General features: G+C 39.8%; 2 protein-coding genes across 14 annotated transcripts in view; one reads left to right on the top strand and one right to left on the bottom strand.

Annotated features, from left to right (window-relative positions):
• The window catches only part of sash1a (SAM and SH3 domain containing 1a), a 316,459-nt gene extending 297,544 nt beyond the window's left edge, over nt 1–18,915 (top strand). For 12 of the 13 annotated variants that reach the window (XM_083534940.1, XM_083534935.1, XM_083534945.1 and 9 more), the window contains 8 exons: nt 2,315–2,447; nt 2,609–2,778; nt 4,748–4,957; nt 7,459–7,609; nt 7,803–7,931; nt 10,286–11,250; nt 14,193–14,324; nt 15,987–18,915. In XM_083534940.1, coding sequence (XP_083391066.1) covers nt 2,315–2,447; nt 2,609–2,778; nt 4,748–4,957; nt 7,459–7,609; nt 7,803–7,931; nt 10,286–11,250; nt 14,193–14,324; nt 15,987–16,247 — 2,151 coding nt within the window. In that variant the 3' untranslated portion in view covers nt 16,248–18,915. The remainder of the gene's footprint in view (nt 1–2,314; nt 2,448–2,608; nt 2,779–4,747; nt 4,958–7,458; nt 7,610–7,802; nt 7,932–10,285; nt 11,251–14,192; nt 14,325–15,986) is intronic. The other variant, XR_014532387.1, reaches the window with a different exon arrangement.
• Nucleotides 1–20,356, bottom strand: part of LOC310722588 (uncharacterized protein) — a 478,020-nt gene that overhangs the window by 292,859 nt on the left and 164,805 nt on the right. The gene's annotated exons all lie outside the window — the stretch shown is intronic.

Here is a 20,356-nt window from a genome sequence, read left to right as displayed (position 1 = left end):
TCTCCTATCTATTCAAACTGAAAAAAGTAACACTCCAAATAAATTAAGATATTTGCCTCTAGAGGCCGCTCTCATACTATTTAACGCAAGCCGGAAAAACTATTAATATGGATTTTTGCCTATAGCAACAGAGCAATCAACGATTGCTGCCAATTCATCGTCAAAACTGACGAATCTGTTGACCTCTATTCTTTATTACCAAACATTTATTTTTAACACTTTAGGTATGTAGCTGCCTGAAAGCAAGGTTATAACACTATAACCAACTCAGACTAATGTTCAAGAGTGACATATAAAAGCACCTTTCCTGTCCTGTCATAGCAAACATTATTGAAGTGTGGTTTCATTGATGCCTTTCTTAGAGGATGGTTCCACTCGAATAGTATAATGATCCATGAAGTTACTTTAAGGGTTAACGCCAAGAACTATGAAGACGGATTTAGACTTTAATGAATATTAACACTTTGCCACAATGGCTTAGAGCTGCAATCACCACCAACAGATTTGTACTCAAGTATCCATCAGTAAACAGTCAATAACCTCAATAATTCCAAAACTATATTGAGTGGACATTTGGTGTCACCCAGATAAGGATGGGTTCCCTTTTTGAGTCTGGTTCCTTTCAAGGTTTCTTCCTCATGTCATCTCAGGAAATATTTCCTTGCTGCAGTCACCACTGTCTCATTAGGGATACACTTACATACACTTACAATTATTGGCAACAGAATTATAGGCAATAAACTTTCTTTTATACAACTTTATAAACGACATTTGTAACAATGTCCATTGTTAAAAGCACTATAGAAATAAAAATTAATTTTAATGAATAGACAATTTAAGGAATTAATACAATCTTTGAGTCAGTGTTCTGTGTATCACCGCATAGCCATGACCTTATGCTGTTTTTATTTTTAACAATCGTGTGTGTATACTATAATTAAACAAATTAGAGAAGAAGAAGAATATACTCTATACACTCTGCAGGAACTTGGAGGTGCTGGGCCACAACTTCAGTATAAAGCTTATGTTCTTTATGATATATTAATACTTCAATAAATATCCTTGTGACTGAAGCTGCACCTGTTTTTCTCAACCAGACACTAGCAAAATATACAGAATAGGCTAAAACTCTCACTCGCTTTCTCTTTCTCATTTGTTCAACTTCTTTCAAAGATGTTCTTAGACATCCATCTGTCTGAAAACCAGGTTATAACACTTTGGACACATAACCCAGACTGGTGTAGGAGAGTGTTGTATAAAAGTAAAACTTTAGACAACACTTTTAACACTTACCCACGTGGTAGTGGTTGATTGCGAGTGTAAGACGTGCACCACGCTCGTCACCTTCATGGTTTTCATGGTGATTCTATTTACTTTCTTTTTCCTTGCACCATCAATGATTTTTCTTGGGAGACATTTTTCAAGATTTCTGGTGAAATAAAAATATAACACAAAAAAAAGTTATGTTTTCCCTGCACTGAACAATGAGAGCGACCGAGTGACACGAGATAAACTAAGCGACTGATGCTTTTCAGCCGAAAGCAGGGAACCGGCAGCGTGAGTTTGCTCGTGCCTTCGAAATTTGGTCGCTCGTATCTTTGTTTGCTCGTAATATTACTTGCTCATACAATAGGGTTTTACTGTATCTTTTATTGATTGCAGCTGGTCCCCAAGTTCCACTTGCGATTTTATGATTTTTACAGTGACGATAGTGATACGAGAACATTTTAAAAACGTTTCTCATGTGTGAGATACTTAAGATACTTTGTCCAGAAAAGTTGTTGTATGGTTTAATGGCCAAATTGGAGCTTAATAGTCATATGCACTATTAGTGGACATTCGGTGCACCTCAGGATTGGTTTTCTCTTTAGTCTGGTTCCCTTTTAAGGTTTCTTCCTTATGCCATCTTGGAGAGTTATTCCTTCACCACAGTCTCCACCAGTTTGCACATCAGGGACAAACTCACACTTATAAAGAACATTTTTTATCACCACATTATCTGTGTAAAGCTGCTTTGAGACGATGTTCATTGTAAAATACAAATAAAAATGAATTGAATTGTATTGAATAGTGGACAATACATTAATAAAAGTATGAAGTTTATTCTTGCAAAAACTGTTGAAAGCCTGCTTTCCAAACCAGTAGGTCTGCTTGTGGCATATTTTATATCAATTGCTTTCATATCTTTGCTTACACATGGTAAGAACAATAATATGTAAGGTATAGTTCCAATTATTGTTGTTTAGCCCAGAATTAGGGTTTTATTTTGTTATCTGATATTAAATTTAAATGTTCTCTCTGTTTGTGTGTCTAGTCCAATCCAGATGGGATTCCCAGCTCTCCTCAGTCTCCTCAGCCAAACAAAGACTCACTGGAAAAGCCCAAACTAAAGGCAGGAGGATCTGTGGAGAGTCTACGCAGCTCTCTGAGTGGACAGAGTTCCATGAGTAAGAAACAGTTGTGATTGAGTTTCATAAAGGCAGCACTAGAGGGCATTACAGCCCACCACATTGCCTGTAGAGCGTTTCAGAATGTCACGTTACACTGCATGTCTATGGCTTGGGCAAAGTGTCTCATAAACGGGTATTATTTTCATGTCGTGCTGCAGGTGGCCAGACAGTGAGCACCACAGACTCGTCTGCCAGTAATCGCGAGAGTGTGAAATCAGAGGACGGGGACGATGAAGAGCCTCCATACAGGGGACCTTTTTGTGGCAGAGCCAGAGTGCACACAGACTTCACTCCCAGCCCTTACGATACAGACTCACTCAAACTAAAGGTACAACACACACACACACACACACACACACACATTAGCAGACTAATTAGCAGAGCATGCACTACTATAGCCAGTAGCACAATGTTCCCAGAAATATACAGTGGGGAAAATAATTATGATTCCATGCTGATTTTGCTGATAAATTTACCCCTTTACAAAGAAATGAACAGTCTAGAATTTGCATGGTAGGTTTATTTGAACAAAAAGAGAAATAATATAAAATAAAGATTCAGAAAAAATATATAAATAAATAATATATATAAATTATTTTGTATTTGATTGAGTGAAACCAGTATTTGATCCCATTCCAACAAGCAGGAATTCTGACCCCCACACACCCAATTTAGTTCTGACCCTTTGGGAAAGAACTCCTAATATCAGCTCATTATGTGTATAAAAGACACCTGTCACAGAATCAACCTCTCCCATTCAAACATCTCCACCACCATGAGCGGGAACAACGAGCTGTCAAAGGACATCAGTGACAAGATTATAGACCTGCACAAAGCTGAAATGGGCTACAAGACCATCAGCAAGAAGCTTAGTGAGAAAGAGACCACAATAAGAATCAAATAGAATAGCCTTCTTTTGTCACATTACAGCACAGTGAAATTCTTTCTTTGCATATCCCTGCTTGCTTGGAAGCTGGAGTCAGAGAGCAGGCCAGCCATGATACGGCGCCCCCTGGAGCACAGAGGGTTAAGGGCCTTGCTCAAGGCCCCAAGAGTGGCAGCTTGGCGATACCGGGGTTTAAAACCCCGACCTTCCAATCAGTAACCTGACACCTTAAGCACTACTCCCGTTCTATTCCAGAATGGATCTCGATGCAAAATCTCACCTCATGAGTTAAAGATGATTCTGACAAAGGTGAGGGATCAGTCCAGAATTAAAAAGGAGAAGCTTGTTAATGATCTCAAGGGAGCTGGAACCACAGGCACTTTCTGCTCAAGAATGCACATGAACAGGCCCATCTGAAGTTCACCAATGAACACCTGAATGACTCAGAGAAGACTTGGAAGAATATTTGGTCAGAAAATTTTGTAAGCTCTTTAGCATCAACTCGACTCGCCATGTTTGAAGGCAGAGAAATGCTGAATATGACCCCAAGAACACCAAAAAAATACGGCCAAGGCAACAATCTGATGATCTTGTAGCCCAATCCAGCTTTGTGCAGGTCTACAGTCTCGTCCCTGACGTCCTTTGGCAGCTCTTTGGTCTCACCCATGGTGGTGGAGAGGTTTGAATGGAAGAGGTTGATTATGTGACTAGTGTCTTTTACACATATAATGAGTTGAACTTTTTTAAAGGGACGGGATTTACTTGGGTCAGAATTCTTGCTAATTTGGTTCGGGATCTCATTCTTATTTCACTCGATCAAATACAAATTAATTTATAATCTTCCTTTAATTTTTTTTATGGATTTTTCAAAATATTCTGTCTCTCTCTGTTAAAATAAACCATAAAAAATTCTAGAGTGTCTAGAATGCAGGATTGATTGGCATGGAACACAATAAGGTTGGCCTGTACTCACCATGGAGTTTTATTTTTTATCTGTCTATTTGAGCTACAAGAGAAATCCTGGAAGGTTCATATTTTGTTAGCAGCAACTTGGGTCATTACATGAGTGTGATGAGTGATGTATTTTCTTCTTCTTAAAACCAAAAACAAAAACAAAAAAGAAATTCAGCGTATAAATGACTGTATAGACAGTTATAGATTTAACAGTAGAATACGGCTGTATGTTTATTGTAGGAATTCAGGAATGGAGAAGACCATCCCAAGTTCTTGAGAACCAGTTCAGGTGTAGACTGCGTTTGGGAAATATAAGTTAATTCCTGTAGGCATCAGTTAGGTCTGGCTACAACAGTGACAACTCCTTCAAAACTTATATAATCGCACCTCATTTATATAATTACTCTCTCCATCACTCTTTCCTCCTCTGTGTCTTTCGTCTTTGGTCTTGGTTCAGAGAGGAGATGTGATCGACATCATCAGTAAGCCGCCCATGGGCACGTGGATGGGGTTACTCAACAACAAGGTTGGAACGTTCAAGTTTATCTACGTGGACGTCCTGACGGAGGAGGAGGAGAAACCCAAACGCACCATCAGGAGGAGAAGAAAGGGTCGCGCTCCCAAACCCAGCTCTGTCGAAGAACTTTTAGAAAGAATCAACCTAAAGGTGAGAGGGAGAATCACATGTTCCACTTTTCTATAGTTTCTCTGAAACCACAGGTATTCCACACACACACACACACACACACACACACACACACACACACACACACACACACACACACACACACACACACACACAGTTCTGTTCATGGGACTAAAATGTCAGTGGTAGTGTGTTGAGTCTAGGGTGTTGTTCTTGTCATTTTGCCTGAAGCTTTAATGACAGAACATGAGCGAGAGAGATGGAGAGAGAATCAAGGTGGTCCTTGTGGTAATGAAAGAGTGTGACTCTCCTACACGTTTTTTTCCCCCTCCAGATGGAAGTGAAGGTCGAGTTCAGCCATACGTATAATGGCTTCCTGACCATCCAAAGATGGCAATCCACCCTTTAGACCTCCTGTGTGTGTGGTGGAGTAACAGTTTATATATATATATACACAGTGCCTTGCAAAAGTATTGACCCCCCTTGGCGTTTTTCCTATTTTGTTGTCTTACAACCTGGAATTAAAATGGATTTTTTGGGGGTTTGTATCATTTGATTTACACAACATGCCTACCACTTTGAAGATGCAAAATATTTTTTATTGTGAAACAAACAAGAAATAAGACAAAAAAACAGAAACCTTAAGCGTGCATAAATATTCACCCCCCCCCCAAAGTCAATACTTTGTAGAGCCACCTTTTGCAGCAATTACAGCTGCAAATCTCTTGGGGTATGAACCTATAAGCTTGGCATATCTAGCCACTGGGATTTTTGCCCATTCTTCAAGGCAAAACTGCTCCAGCTCCTTCAAGTTGGATGGGTTCCGCTGGTGTACAGCAATCTTTAAGTCATACCACAGATTCTCAATTGGATTGAGGTCTGGGCTTTGACTAGGCAATTCCAAGACATTTAAATGTTTCCCCTTAAACCACTCGAGTGTTGCTTTAGCAGTATGCTTAGGGTCATTGTCCTGCTGGAAGGTAAACCTCCGTCCCAGTCTCAAATGTCTGGAAGACTGAAACAGGTTTCCCTCAAGAATTTCCCTGTATTTAGCGCCATCCATCATTCCTTCAATTCTGACCAGTTTCCCAGTCCTTGCTGATGAAAAACATCCCCACAGCATGATGCTGCCACCACCATGCTTCACTGTGGGGATGGTGTTCTCAGGGTGATGAGAGGTGTTGGGTTTGTGCCAGACATAGCGCTTTCCTTGATGGGCAAAAAGCTCAATTTTAGTCTCATCTGACCAGAGTACCTTCTTCCATATGTTTGGGGAGTCTCCCACATGCCTTTTGGCGAACACCAAACGTGTTTGCTTATTTTTTTCTTTAAGCAATGGCTTTTTTCTGGCCACTCTTCCGTAAGGCCAGCTCTGTGGAGTGTACGGCTTAAAGTGGTCCTATAGATAGATACTCCAATCTCCACTGTGGAGCTTTGCAGCTCCTTCAGGGTTATCTTTGGTCTCTTTGTTGCCTCTCTGATTAATGCCCTCCTTGCCTGGTCCGTGAGTTTTGGTGGGCGGCCCTTTCTTGCCAGGTTTGTTGTGGTGCCATATTCTTTCCATTTTTTAATAATGGCTTTAATGGTGCTCCGTGGGATGTTCAAAGTTTTGGATACTTTTTTATAACCCAACCCTGATCTGTACTTCTCCACAACTTTGTACCTGACCTGTTTGGCGAGCCCCTTGGTCTTCATGGTGCCGCTTGCTTGGTGGTGCCCCTTGCTTAGTGGTGTTGCAGACTCTGGGGCCTTTCAGAACAGGTATATATATATATATATATATATATATATATATATATATATATATATATATATATATATATATATATATATATATATATAGTGAGATCAGGTGACACTTAGATTGCACACAGGTGGACTTTATTTAAGTAATAACGTGACTTCTGAAGGTAATTGGTTGTACCAGATCTTATTTAGAGGCTTAATAGCAAAGGGGTGAATACATATGCACGCACCACTTTTCTGTTATTTATTTTTTAGAATTTTTTAGTAATGTTTTTTATTTCACTTCACCAATTTGGACTATTTTGTGTATGTCCATTACATGAAATCCAAATAAAAATAAATTTTAATTCCAAGTTGTAAGGCAACAAAATAGGAAAAACGCCAAGGGGGGTCAATACTTTTGCAAGGCACTGTGTATATATATATATATATATATATATATATATATATATATATATATATATATATATATATATATATATATATATATATACACACACACACACACATACACACACACACACACACACACACACACACACACACCAGACAGCAGACACATTACCACAGAACAGCAACAGTTAAAATAATCAAAGATTAGAATATTTATTGTCTCAGTTTTGTTTTGTTTTAATGCGCAGCAGAACATTTCACACTCATGATGTGGTCACTCTGTTCTGAAAAATTGTGTTTGGAGTTTTTGCTCTGAATACATATGATGGTTCTGACTGGTGTGTGTGTGTTTTTGTGTGTGTTTGTGTGTGGTTGGGTTTCAGGAGCACATGCCTACCTTCTTGTTTAATGGCTATGAGGATCTGGACACATTTAAGCTGCTTGAAGAAGAGGATCTGGACGAGCTAAACATCAGAGACCCTCAACACAGAGCTGTACTGCTCAATGCCGTGGAGCTTCTCCAGGAGTATGATAGTGAGTGGACTTTTTCAAGTCCTACTTCTCCTCACACAGAAAATCAACCAGTGCTACAAAAACAAACCGACTGATCCTTTGATAGACCAAAGGTTTTGTGGTCTATGTGCAAGAAGACCACATCAGGCGTGGTTAATGCATCTCACAAGCCCTAACATACACCCTTTAACACTCTGTATGTGTGTGATTACAGGCAGCAGTGACCCTGAGCGTAGTGCCCTCTCTGGCTCTCAGGAAAAACTCCTCTGTGAGGGGCAGGGCCTGGCAGCCAACTCCCCACGGGACTCTGGCTGCTATGAGAGCAGCGAAAACCTGGAGAACGGTAATCGGGCATTATTTTAGCATTTTCCATCGCATTCTCATCTCCAACCTAGTCTTATCGCCGCCATGACATCCGCCTCTCTCTGTGGTAGAACCCGCCTGCACTTGCTAACAGCAAACGACATCGTGAGCCGCCATCACCTCAGGATCGAATGCCTTGCTGTCCTTCTGTTCTCATCATTCTTCCTTTTTCTCCTGTCTTTCTTTATGGGCTGAAAAATCACACCTCTCCAATCTAAAGACTCAACTCTTCATCTTCTAGCCCTAATTCATCACTCAGACACACGTGACTGAGGTTTTCAAGAGACATCATTCTCAACCCTTCTGGGTCGAAAACATGTGTTTCTTTCCAATTGTATTATGTGAATATTTTAAAGACCACAAACAAGATGGCAACTAGGGGAATGTGTTTTAAACTGCAGAAGTCGCTACAGTTGTCAGTTATAATGGTGCATTATTAAACTGTCTTTCGGCTTCTCCCAGTAGGGGTCGCCACAGCGGATCATCCGTATTCATGATCCGCATGTTCGATTTGGCACGTTTTTACACTGGATGCCCTTCCTAACGCAACCCTCCCCATTTATCCGGGCTTGGGACCAACACTAAGAGTGCACTGGCTTGTGCAACCCTAATGTCTGGGGTTGGTAAAAAAAAATCAAATTCCAGCGAACCTCAAAGCATCCCCTATTTATTTACATGGCAAATCAAGTGTGAAAATATGTCTGATTTGCATTAAAGAAATGGATGGAAACCCTGGTAGTGTTTAAAGTGTTAAGACACCGGTAAAGTAGGCAAGTAGGCAGAGTCAAAATATAGCTTACTGATTTCAATCTTTTAAGTTGTATTGTAAAACAGATTGTGTCTGAGAATCAAGAATTGTTTGTTTTTTCTGTGCTATTTTAGGACTCTTGTGTATCCATGTGTCCAGCAGGTCCACTGAAGCTCATCTGTGCTTTAAAAATCATTTACAATGTAAAGCAAAAAATGTTGCTGAAGATTTTTACCAAGAAGTCAGTATGTAAATATATTACAATGCAGGAATGGAAACGTGTGTCCACATTTCGAATCCTCTTTTTGCAATGTGTCAAATAATTTTTCCTTTCTTCTTAACACTTAAATGCCATCTTGTGATACTGACCCCTTTCTCTGTGAGGAATGACTTCAAATAACTTAAAAATAAACACGCTTTAAACCTTGCTACATCATTCGTGCCCTTTGCTGGTTTTTAGTCTATTTTTCTTTCCATGCCTCTTTTCTTTTTTTTTTTCTTTAGAAAACGGCACTATTTGCACATTCACGATTCTTATAAAAATTGAGTATCATTGCTAGGACTATCGCTGCTGAATGCTCATGTGTCACTTCAAATATCCTTCATTTCTGTTGCATGAATCTCTTCAGGCATTTTATGTAAGCTTGTCCCACCGACCTCGTTTGATCTCCACCCATTTTCCACACACACATACTTACACGCTTCATTCTAATGATCTCAGGTTTCTGTTCTACTCATCCAGTAGATAAATATTTAGTATTTAATGTTTGGGTCTAAACAGCAACTTATAGATCATCCTGAATACTGATAAAATGCATAGTGCAAGTCAACAAAGCCAATTTCCTGGTTATTTATAGCTAATAAAAGACTGTTTAATCACAAATACATAGCAATACACCTCAGAAACCTTACTTGTACCATTCCACTCATACACTATATGGGCAAATGTATCTTGACCATCATACCTACCCATGAGCCTTCTTTAAACTGTTGCAAAGCACACAGTTGTATAGAAAGTGTCTATATGCTGCAATTCCCCTTCATGGAAAGTAAAAAGATCAAACCTGTTTCTGCATAACCATACCTCTGTGCCCAAAGCGAGGTCTAAGATAACAAGGTTCACCAAGTTTGGTGTGGAAGAACCCGAGCGGTCTGCAGTTATTTTCAGTGGCTCTGAGCCGTACCCTGGTGAAAAATGTTTTGAATCTGTTGAACTTGACTGCAGGGCATGATCTTGCTAAACTTTTGCACAAATCCTCAAAGCCACACTCCAAAATCTAGTGGAAAAGCTTTTAAAAAAAGCGAATATTATTGTAAAAATAAAAAGGGAGGAAACCTATAATGGAATCAGCATTAAACAATAGGAAGCACCTATTGCTGTGATTGGACAGGTGTCCACATAAATTTGGCACCATTGAGTTAATGTCTTGTAAATGGTGTGGACATATGATAGAAACTGTAGAAGGGTTAAAACAACAGAATAATATTGTAGCTACAAGGAATATTTTTCTAATAAACTATAAACTGTGTGCACAGTCTGTACAATGAACATTTGGAGATTTGAAACTGAGGCTCATGTGTTACAGGGAAGCCTCGTAAATCATCTCGCTCAAGTCGCTGTTCCTCTGGCTTTGAATCTGTTCGAGTCCAGTGTCTGGATTTCCTCACTCCACCCATCAGCCACTCTACTGAGGAGCTGCAGCATCAGTCCAAGAAGGAACGCAAGTTCCCCAAGCACTTTCTTCCCCGGCCTATCAAGGGCTTCAGTCTGCGGTCTCTGGGCCTGAGGAAGGGTCTTCGTTTAGGACCAAGGCATCAAATGCCAGCTAGTCGCAGCTGTGAGGAGCTTGATGGGGCTTCGGATGCTCCAGAACGCTGGAAACGTTCTCACTCTCTGGGGGACATACAGTGGCAGCATGCCTTCGATCAGAGCAAAGAAAAAAGAAATGCGACCCCACATGGTGGAGAACGACAAAAAGATGTAAACGCTGCAATTCAGTCCGGCTTTCAGAACAGTAAAGATTCCCGATTAGACTCAAAAACAGAATTGTGTAGAGCAAACCAGAATCAAGTTGAAAAGCCTCTAGTGCCCAGCCAGCTGGCAATAAAACTTTCAAGCCATGCTCCAGATAAACAGCCTGGCTCTACCCCTACCAGCCCAGCTCCCCGCACTCACCCCAAAAAGCCCCCCGTGCCCCCTCCTGTTCCTGCCAAAAAGTCCAAAGAACGTCCAGTAAATGGGTTGCGACACCCATCTTTGGTCCTTTCAAGCTCTAGTCCAAGCACGCCGACTTTGTCCCCTAAATCCATAAGCAGCCCTACTAGCCCTTCTGAAAGTATTCCATCCACTTCCGTGTCTCCAGACGATTCAGAGAAACCACCACCCTGGCTCTCAGACCTGCCTGAGTCTGCCTGCCCACAGATTCAGGGAGTCAAGGTAGCTCTTGGCAGGAAGATCTCTCATGCCAAAATGACTGATTTGGTGACACTACTGGAGGAAAAGCTTGGCTCAGAGGGCATCGATCTCATGGCAGAGCCTTACTCAGATAAGGTAAGAAAGATACGCTCGGGTCACAACAGCATTATTCATTAGAGCAGAACGAGGCTCAGATAACAAAATGAGAAAAATATTAAAACAAGAAATTGTAAGTTCTATAAACAGAGGTGGCAAAAGCACACACACCCTTTACTCAAGTAGAAGTGCAGATACTCGTGTTTCAAAAAAAGATGAAGGACTGACTACCTTTTTACTTAAGTTAAAGTAAAGAAGTTTGGGCTCTGACATGTACATGCTGTAAAAAGTCATTATTACTACCTGTTTTAGTGTCACTAAAGGTAGCTCAGTGGTTAAGGCGCTGGGTTACTGATCGGAAGGTCTGGGGTTCAAGCCCCGGTATCGCCAAGCTGCCACTCTTGGGCCCTTGAGCAAGGCCCTTAACCCTCTGTGCTCTAGGGGGCGCCGTATCAAGGCTGACCCTGCGCTCTGACCCCAGCTTCTGAGCAAGCTGGGATATGCGAAGAACGAATTTCACTGTGCTGTAATGTATATGTGTATATGTGGCTATTCTATTCTATAGAATGTATCCAATCTGAACATCCACTATATAGAACACAAGCAGAGAAAAGACGATGAATGATCATGTGATCAGGAATGTCTCTGTTCTCAGTCATGTTTACATCACTGACTTCCTCTGTCTCATCCATGTTAACCCCAGGCTTCTTGTTGAAGGCTGCCTGCTCATTGTGAGCTTCATAAAGTAGTCTATGTCTGTGATGTGTAAGAGCCAGGAAATGATACACCAGTGGATTGAAAAAGCCGCACAATGACAAAAAAACAGATTGATGGGCTGAAAACAACATGCAATGAGAAGAAAAAATATCGATCATGTCATCAAATAGATTGACACTAAAGTCAGGAGTCTGGATTGAAAATGTAAGAAGTAGAAAGTAGAGATATTTGTCCGAAAAAAATAATAGTGATGAAAAATCTACTTAAGTACAGTAACGAAGTATTTGTACTTCATAACTTCCCTCCTCTGTCTATAAATCAATTCCACATCACCCTTGAACTAATTCCATCTATTAGAAGTTCTGCATTTTGGTTCTGGCATTTATAAATCTGCTAAAAAAAAAAGCTTGTAAAAGAAGTGTGAAATGAAACCTCTCTGGCAGAAGGTTACCATGTGTAACATTAAAATAGTCATAGATCATTGTGTTGATGTGTATATGTTATGACGGCTGCTTTCGAGCCCCGAGCGTTATGTCATCTTTACGGTATGTCAGCTGCTGTCGTGGACAAATCTGGTGGCTTGAATTCTCTCGGCTTCAAAACAAGGACAAAAGCGATGACTAGAGCTGATGTTTAAATGGATTTAAAGCCCAAAGAGCAGAGGGCTTTCCATTTTCCACATTTTTGTTTTAGAGGGTGTACGAGGTCATGGTTTCATTCATTTCATTTAGTTTCCAACCATTAACCAAAAAGTAGCTAGTCGGGGGGAGGGGGGGGAGAGGTTAAGGTATTGGACTTTGGATCTGAAGGTTTAAATTCTAGCCACACCAAGCCGGGCCCCTGAGCAAGGCCCTTAACCTCATAGCAGGTTTCTCTGGATATGTCATAAATGTGAATGCAAAACTAAAACTAGATGACCATTATTAATTGCAGGATGTCCCTGGTGAGACCTGCTGCTCTTTTGATAGTCACATGTTTAAACTCCTAGTTTGCTATAGACATAACAAGCGCACATGCTGTATTTTTACAAGTCTTCACTGCCATGCCAGCAATAGCATTGAGCTAGACCCGGGAGCCCACACCACACCACCACACGCGACATGGCCAACAGGGGGGAAAATCTGGGTGGAAAGAGAACATAACTGTGGATTTGGTCTTTGTATAATTTATGTTGCTTAGTTTATTGAAGTGGGTGGGCTTGATGTGCATTCATAAACACCGATCATGCTGGTTTTGGATCATTTACATTCATTTTTATGGCAAACCCAGAGTCGAGAGAAGATACAACCCAAGCACACGAGGGTTACAGGAAGCTCTCTGGTGTTACTGGAATTTTAAATTACAACCTTTCAATTACAAGCTGTTAATGGCTGTAGCATGAGTTGAATGCTGTTAGTTTTCTAAAGAGTAGCGTTTTCATGAACTCAGAGCTAAAATGTACTACTCTTTAACACTGTTTGGGCTAGTTTCATTAGCATTTGGCACGATCTTTGCAAAAATATTACATGCAGTCGTTTTGAATTAAAGGCGAAGCAAATATTGGCTGGTCTTGCTCTTTTAGTCATGCTGGAAAAAATGCTCAGACATAATACTGAACTCGTTTTCCAGTCAAATCACTGTTGTATTGTATTGCATGTGACTCATCTTAACGTTAAAGCTGACATAATTAATCTGAAGCACATCATTTAACGAACATGCGGTAATGCGCAGTAATGCTGCCATTTAGTTCTGTAGTACATCTGTTTGGCAACCTCCATTATTTTACAAAATAGTCAGCATGGAGGCTGATAGTTTCTCCGTGTCAAATGTTCCAATAGATGAAATTACCTCAGAATCGTAAAAGCCTGTTCTCTAGTTTTAGCCATTGTGTTGTAACTATTTAGGTCACATTATTTGTCATTTTACACAAATGATTTTGCCTCATAATTCTGTAAATACCTCATAACGGTTTGCAGGGTTCTAAGGCTCTCTGTTATATGGGATTGTTTTCTGGCCAACCTTAAAAACCACATGTAGTAAACTTAATTGCTTGCGAATTTTTGTTTCTCGGATGAAGGTAATGCTAATTTCCCAATCCTATAAAAAAAATTCCTTAAAAAAAAAAACTTTTTCTTCAAAGCGTAATCCTGAGTCAGGTGTAAAGGTTTGTTTCACTTCACTTTCCATCCTGAAGCTAGCCGGTATGTTGCTCCATTTATTTATCGATTGATTTGTTTGTGCTAATATATACACACCTCTCACGCTTTCATTCATGTCCTCTCCAGCACGGCCGCTGTGGTATTCCTCAGCTCTTGGTGCAGAGATACTCAGAGGATTTCCAGCAGCCACTGAAAGACGTGGCGTCCACTCTGGACCAGATTCGAGTTAAGCAGCTGCGCAAAGAGCACCGCATGGCTGTGAGTACCCCGTTCTGTAACTCACTACAGAGCGGATTCATAATAAAAAACAGGTCATGGCTTTCATGTGTGCATTACATAAAGCAACAGAGTTTATTCAAAGCTTGAAGACAGAACATTCACCACCGAAATCAAACTTGTTTTTGAGGCCTTACATTTCTAAATGACAGGTTCTCAGATTAAATGATGATTTTAAGCACCATGGCTGTTGCACAACCTGTTGTTGCTTTTAGTTCATAGTCAAAATTTCGCATGTGTTGACTTGTACAGGGCAATAAGGACACAGATACGGTGCATAATCTATTATACACCCAAATGCTTGATCAAGGGAGTTCAAAGAGTTTATTTGTCTTGGGGTCAGTTTTTTGCTTTTAAATAAGGTTGTAATTCCAAAGATGTTTAAAGAGAAGTTAAATGAAAAGATATTTACATAAATGATTGATGTTTTTGCCTCGCAACAAACCCATTTGTATGGTGCACACTGTCTTAAATCAGCTTTACAGAAATTAATAGATTACAAATATACATGTATATAAATATCTATAAAATTTCTAAATGAATCCCTTTAAGTTTATCCCTAATGAGTGATGCAGTGGCGAGGGAAAACTCCCTGCGATTGCATGAGGAAGAAACCTTAAGTGGAACCAGACTCTAGGGAACCCGTCAATATCTGGGTGACCCCGAATGTCCATTCATTACAGTTCCATCTGATGATCACTGATGCTCAGAACAATTATATAGTCCAAATCCATCCTTATGGTTCCTGAGTTTAACCCTCCACAGTAACCTCATAAATCTTTAGGCTGTTCATGGAACCATCCATCAGTGGTTTTTAGATTAAAGAGAACTTCATTCAGATGTAGGGCGTCAGGATGAATCAGGCAGGTCCAGAAAGAAGAAAGAGACGGGATCACTGGTACCTCAAGAGCATGTTTCACTCAGCAAAGAAAGAGGTTGAGAGAACCATGGATTATTAGGTATCCTTCTGTGATGTGATTACTCCTAACATTTTTAAACATTTTTGGTATATATAAAACTATAAAATGCAGCTGCGCCCACTTTATTATAAAACTAAGTGCACTCGGAGGGTAAAATGGTAGTAAGTCAGTTCAATGGTGATTTCAACAATCTCCACCCATGGCCAGATGACTAATGACTTCAAATGAGCTCTCTTCTTACAAATGCTGTAGGAAACACTTTCTCTTCAGCATTCTTGGTTCAGCATCCTACAGACTATTTACTAATGACGTAATTGAGTGCTTCACACGCTACCTTCATAATTGTTGTTTTTTCACCTAATTCCTAGAAAACATCTTCATATTGAATGTAAAATGCCATTTCGAATCCAAACTTTTGTCCATGTACTGTGGAATGCACCAGTTTCCAGAAAAAATTTAGATTTTTGAATGCAACATGTGACAATTCATAGAAACTCCTGTTTAAATGTTATTTAATAGCTTTTGATGGGAAAAAGAGTTAAATCCACTAAAAGGTCATTTGGACATAATAAAGAAATCAAGCACACAGATGTCACAAGCATTTTTTAGTTTCAGTTTCTTTCTGTGTAACAAAAAAAATATTAAGTGTTATTTTAATGCGTCACATTACTGCACATACTGGCTAATAGTCATTCTGGATCTTTCTCCATCCTGCTCTTCACAGATTCCTTCTGGAGGTTTGATGGACATGTGTCGGAAGCCAATGTCTCCAGTGCACTTAAGCTCCATTTCCGACTGGTTGGTGTCCATTGGTATGCCCATGTATTCCGATCTCTTAGTGGCAGCGGGTTATGATACATTGGGCCGTCTGTCTGCTCTTACCGAGGAAGCAGTACGCAAGGCAGGGCTACAAGAGGAGAGACACATCCGCCGGTTGCTCAGCGAGGCCCGGCTCATCGCAGCTAACAGCTCATCACAGACTTAACAGCTCATGAAGGGTGGATGAACAGCTTGAGCTGCGACATGCACTGGTCTGATTGCTGAAGTGGAAGGAAAAAAGGAAACTCTGTAGCATTTCATCTACATCTTACAAGCGTTTGTTCTATCCTTTTCCTTAGCTTTGTATTGCTGATGTTTACGGAAAGGACTTTTGTGGCTTCCATGAACTGTTGGTGGACTTTCCAGCTGGGTCTTTTTAACAATCCTAAATGGGGTAGTCTTTAAATGAGCACAGACAGAGCACATGATTTTCTGAAGTTTTTGAGATTTTGTAAAGATTTAGACTAGCTCAAGATCGTTTTCTCTGGTTCTGATGACGCTACTTTGTAAGGAAGAAGAACTTCTTCGAGCACAGAAAGATGTTGTAACTTGGCCAAAGCGATGTCATTTCCTGTAGGTTGATAGGTCCGTACGCAAACTTCTCAGCTCATAGAAATAGTTTTCAAAGGTTTCATCTTAAATATTTGTTTCGTTCTCAAGCACAAAGTTGCTGTTTTAGAGTATACATTCACTCAGAATTATGCATATTTTATTTTATTTGCAGGAGGGAAACATATTTGTATAGTCCATAAGCCATTTCATCTTACTCAGTGCCAAGTGTAAAGCGTTGTAAAGCCTTTCTGCCTTCATTTAGCTAAAGAAAATATTGTATATTCAAATAGCATTTAATCTTCTAATACACAGTATCTAACACTCATCTGTTCCGGGAGAAAATCATTTATTATGGAATCATTTACATTTTAAAGCTTTTTATGTTACTTTTGCCTTCACAAATCTAGTGACACAATAATTATCTTCCATCGGGTGATAAGTGCGCAGCGATAACCCTCTTGTATCTAATGTATATTTTAGACGTCATAGAGCTTCGAGGAAAATCTTCCCAGCACTGTGGCAATATGTAAATGCTGATATTCAAACTCATTTTAAAACTTCACACAGTCTGAAATGTCTAAATCAGTGGTTCTTAACCTTGTTGGAGGTACTGACCCCCCACCAGTTTCATATGCGCATCCACCGAACCCTTCTTAAGCGGGGCGTGTCATCACGAATCATACGAGTCGGGTGTGTGTCTTGACCTCCGCCGAACCCCTGAGACTGACTCACCGAACCCCTGGGGTTCGATCGAACCCAGGTTAAGAACCACTGGTCTAAACTAATCAGATTTTTAAAAAAGGGCTGAACACGAAACAGGATTCATCACTGTCCTGTAGATGATCTGATTATCTGAAATATAACTTTGGAAATTCAGTCCAATGAAGAAGCTCTGTAATAGATATAAATGTTGACATTCCAGAATGAGTCTCTACATGATGAAGTTTTATGTTCAGTAACACTTGTCTGTGTCTATAGAGATAAACAGAGAGATTCTATTGCATTTAGCAAAACACACATCTGGCATTTGAAGGAAGTCTGTCAAAATAAGGGGAAAAAAAACAAATGAGTTGTGCTTTTGGCCCGATGCAAAGCAGATTTACTCTCATATCCCTGAAATCTTGTCTTTTCCAATAAGCAGCATTTTGCTCCTCTTTTACTACAGCAAACTGCCACCGATTACAAGCTAAATTTCCTATGTTGTGAAAAAACCTATTAGGTAAAAAAAACTGAACGACTTTTAAAACTTTCCTTTTATCTGCACAACAAAACAACAGTTTGTTAATTAGAAAGAACAGACAAACATCGTGCCATGTCAGAAAACTTTACAGTTTTACTTCAGACTGTTTCAGTGCTGACACTGGAGACTCCTTACAAAAACGCTACATGAAAAACCCACAATCAAACAATCTGCACATTGTGGTTTCTAACGAGTTTAAGTGAAGCATCCAGGCTTCCTGTGAATGCGCTCGATGACGTTAGACGCACGCTATGGCACATTTTGATGAAAAGTTTTGATGGATTTCCTACAATTTTTCTATGTATATCAGCACAATTTACAATACACAGTACCAATTCAACCTTCTTGTAGAGGAGCAGAAGATCTAAACGAATGCCTTTTTAACAATGCAATCATAGTCTTATGGGGAGTTTTATATATTTAAAAAATGTATCGAAATATTTCATAAAATGTTACTAATTACTGTAAAATGCACTTTATATTCAAGTATATACAGATGATTGAAGGGGGATTTTTCAGGAAGAACAGATAATGAAACAGTACATTTTAAAGTCCTCAGACAGAGAGTTAAATCCAGGTTTTATGCAGAAGATTGCAGTGGATTATGTTGGTTTATACACTTCATGTGTTTCCCCGTAAACATCGTTAATTCGAGAATAAAGCATAACAAGCAAATTCTTTCAAATTGATTATAAATTTCATTACAATGATTCTAATTACATATATGAAATTGTGGACATGTTGCACATTCTGTATATGTAATTAATATTTAAATAACTTATTTTTTGTTTATTTGTTTCTCATCAAATTATTAGGTGTATTATATATAAATATATATAAATAAATAGCAATACTCTTTTGCATATTGCTTAAGCCCATGTCCTGCTATGGTATCTATTGTAAAATATCTGTGTATAAATAATTTTTTTCCCCTTTGACCTAGCTAATGATTGTCTATAAAGATTTTGCTTGTGCATTGAAAAAAAAAAAGTCAAACTATTTGTCACTCTGACGTGTAATAAACAGAATCTTCTGACTCGAATGAGGGTCATGTCTCGGTTAATGTCTCGGACTTGGTTCGTTCGTGACGTGGTGTATCGATCATATTCACTGGTTTAATAACAGTTGCCTATTTATGTGAGGTGTCGGGTTTCAGTGACCGAATGTTTAGGTGGGGTTTTTTTTTCTTAATTCTGCATTTTCAGTAGTGATGACGGTCTGAAAAAATCCCTGAGGAAAAAACTCATTCCCAACACTCTACTCCTGAAGACACAAATATCCCCCAATTAGGAGACAACACAAAAAATAAGTCCTCAGTGAAATATGAAAAATTAAAAGACAATGAAATTATATCAACATTTTTTCAGATTTATATACTTTAGATTTTATCAAATAAAATAAAGTCTTTTGTCGCACACACACACACACACACACACTGCCTGGCTAAAAGAGACGTTGCTGTTTATCATTATCTTTTAATCTTAACATGTTCAGCAACATTGGACTGATGCAGTGAGTAGCTTCTCATTTCATAGACAACCATGTAAGGCGAAAAGATGTTACTGTGACAGCACGGGCATGTTCCAGGATGCCAATGCCAAGGTTCAGCAGGCTCACATTGTGAAAGAGGGAGCGTTAGGAATCATGTTCACAAATAAATTGGCCGCCACAGAGTTCTGACCTTAAGCCCACTGAAAGTGTTTGAGATGTCCCTAGTGTGTGCACCCCTCACATTTAAGCAACCATTTATTAGATCTTCTCAAGAGACAATACTATAAAAAATTCTAATTAGATATATTTTAGTCATTGTGCAGCTTGTAGAGCAGTACAGATTTACTGTCCCATCAACTCAACTCAAAACTAACTATTTTTTAAATAACTGCCAACAAATGTGAGTACACCCAGGCTGGCCAGGGTCATACAGAGGTTTTTCAATACGGGTTCCACTCGGAACAAGCCTCACAAGGGGCAAAGAGGTCGAGTCCTCATGCAGTGGGTCAGGTGCAGTAGCTGCTTCAAACAACAGACGCACGAGCATTGCTTTAGAGGATGCAGAAGCGGAAGGTCCTCTTATTAGTGCTCAGACCAGGTGCCGCACACCGCAACAAGTCGGATTTAATGGCTGCCGTCCCAAAAGGAAGCCTCTTCTGAAGCATGGAAGACTGCAAACAGATTGCTGAAGACGACCTGTCCAAAAGCATGGATTACTGGAACCATGTCCTGTAGTCTGATGAGACTATGATAAACTTATTTGGCTCAGATGGTGTCCAGCATGTGTGGCGACGCCCTGGCAAGAAATACCAAGAAAACAGAACATGATGCACTCCCTTCTGAAACTTGGCCGAACGGCAGTTTTCCAACATTATAACGACCCCAAACACACCACCAAGATAACAACTGCCTTGCTGAGGAATCTGAAGGTGATGAAGAGGCCAAGTATGTCTCCTGCCCTGAACCCTATTGAGCACCTGTGGGGCTCCTCA

The sequence above is a fragment of the Silurus aristotelis genome (genome assembly GCF_946808225.1).
Source record: "Silurus aristotelis genome assembly, chromosome: 29".
Classification (NCBI taxonomy): domain Eukaryota; kingdom Metazoa; phylum Chordata; class Actinopteri; order Siluriformes; family Siluridae; genus Silurus; species Silurus aristotelis.
Note: the sequence above shows the minus strand (reverse complement) of the source record. Positions and strands in the feature narration are given on the sequence as shown.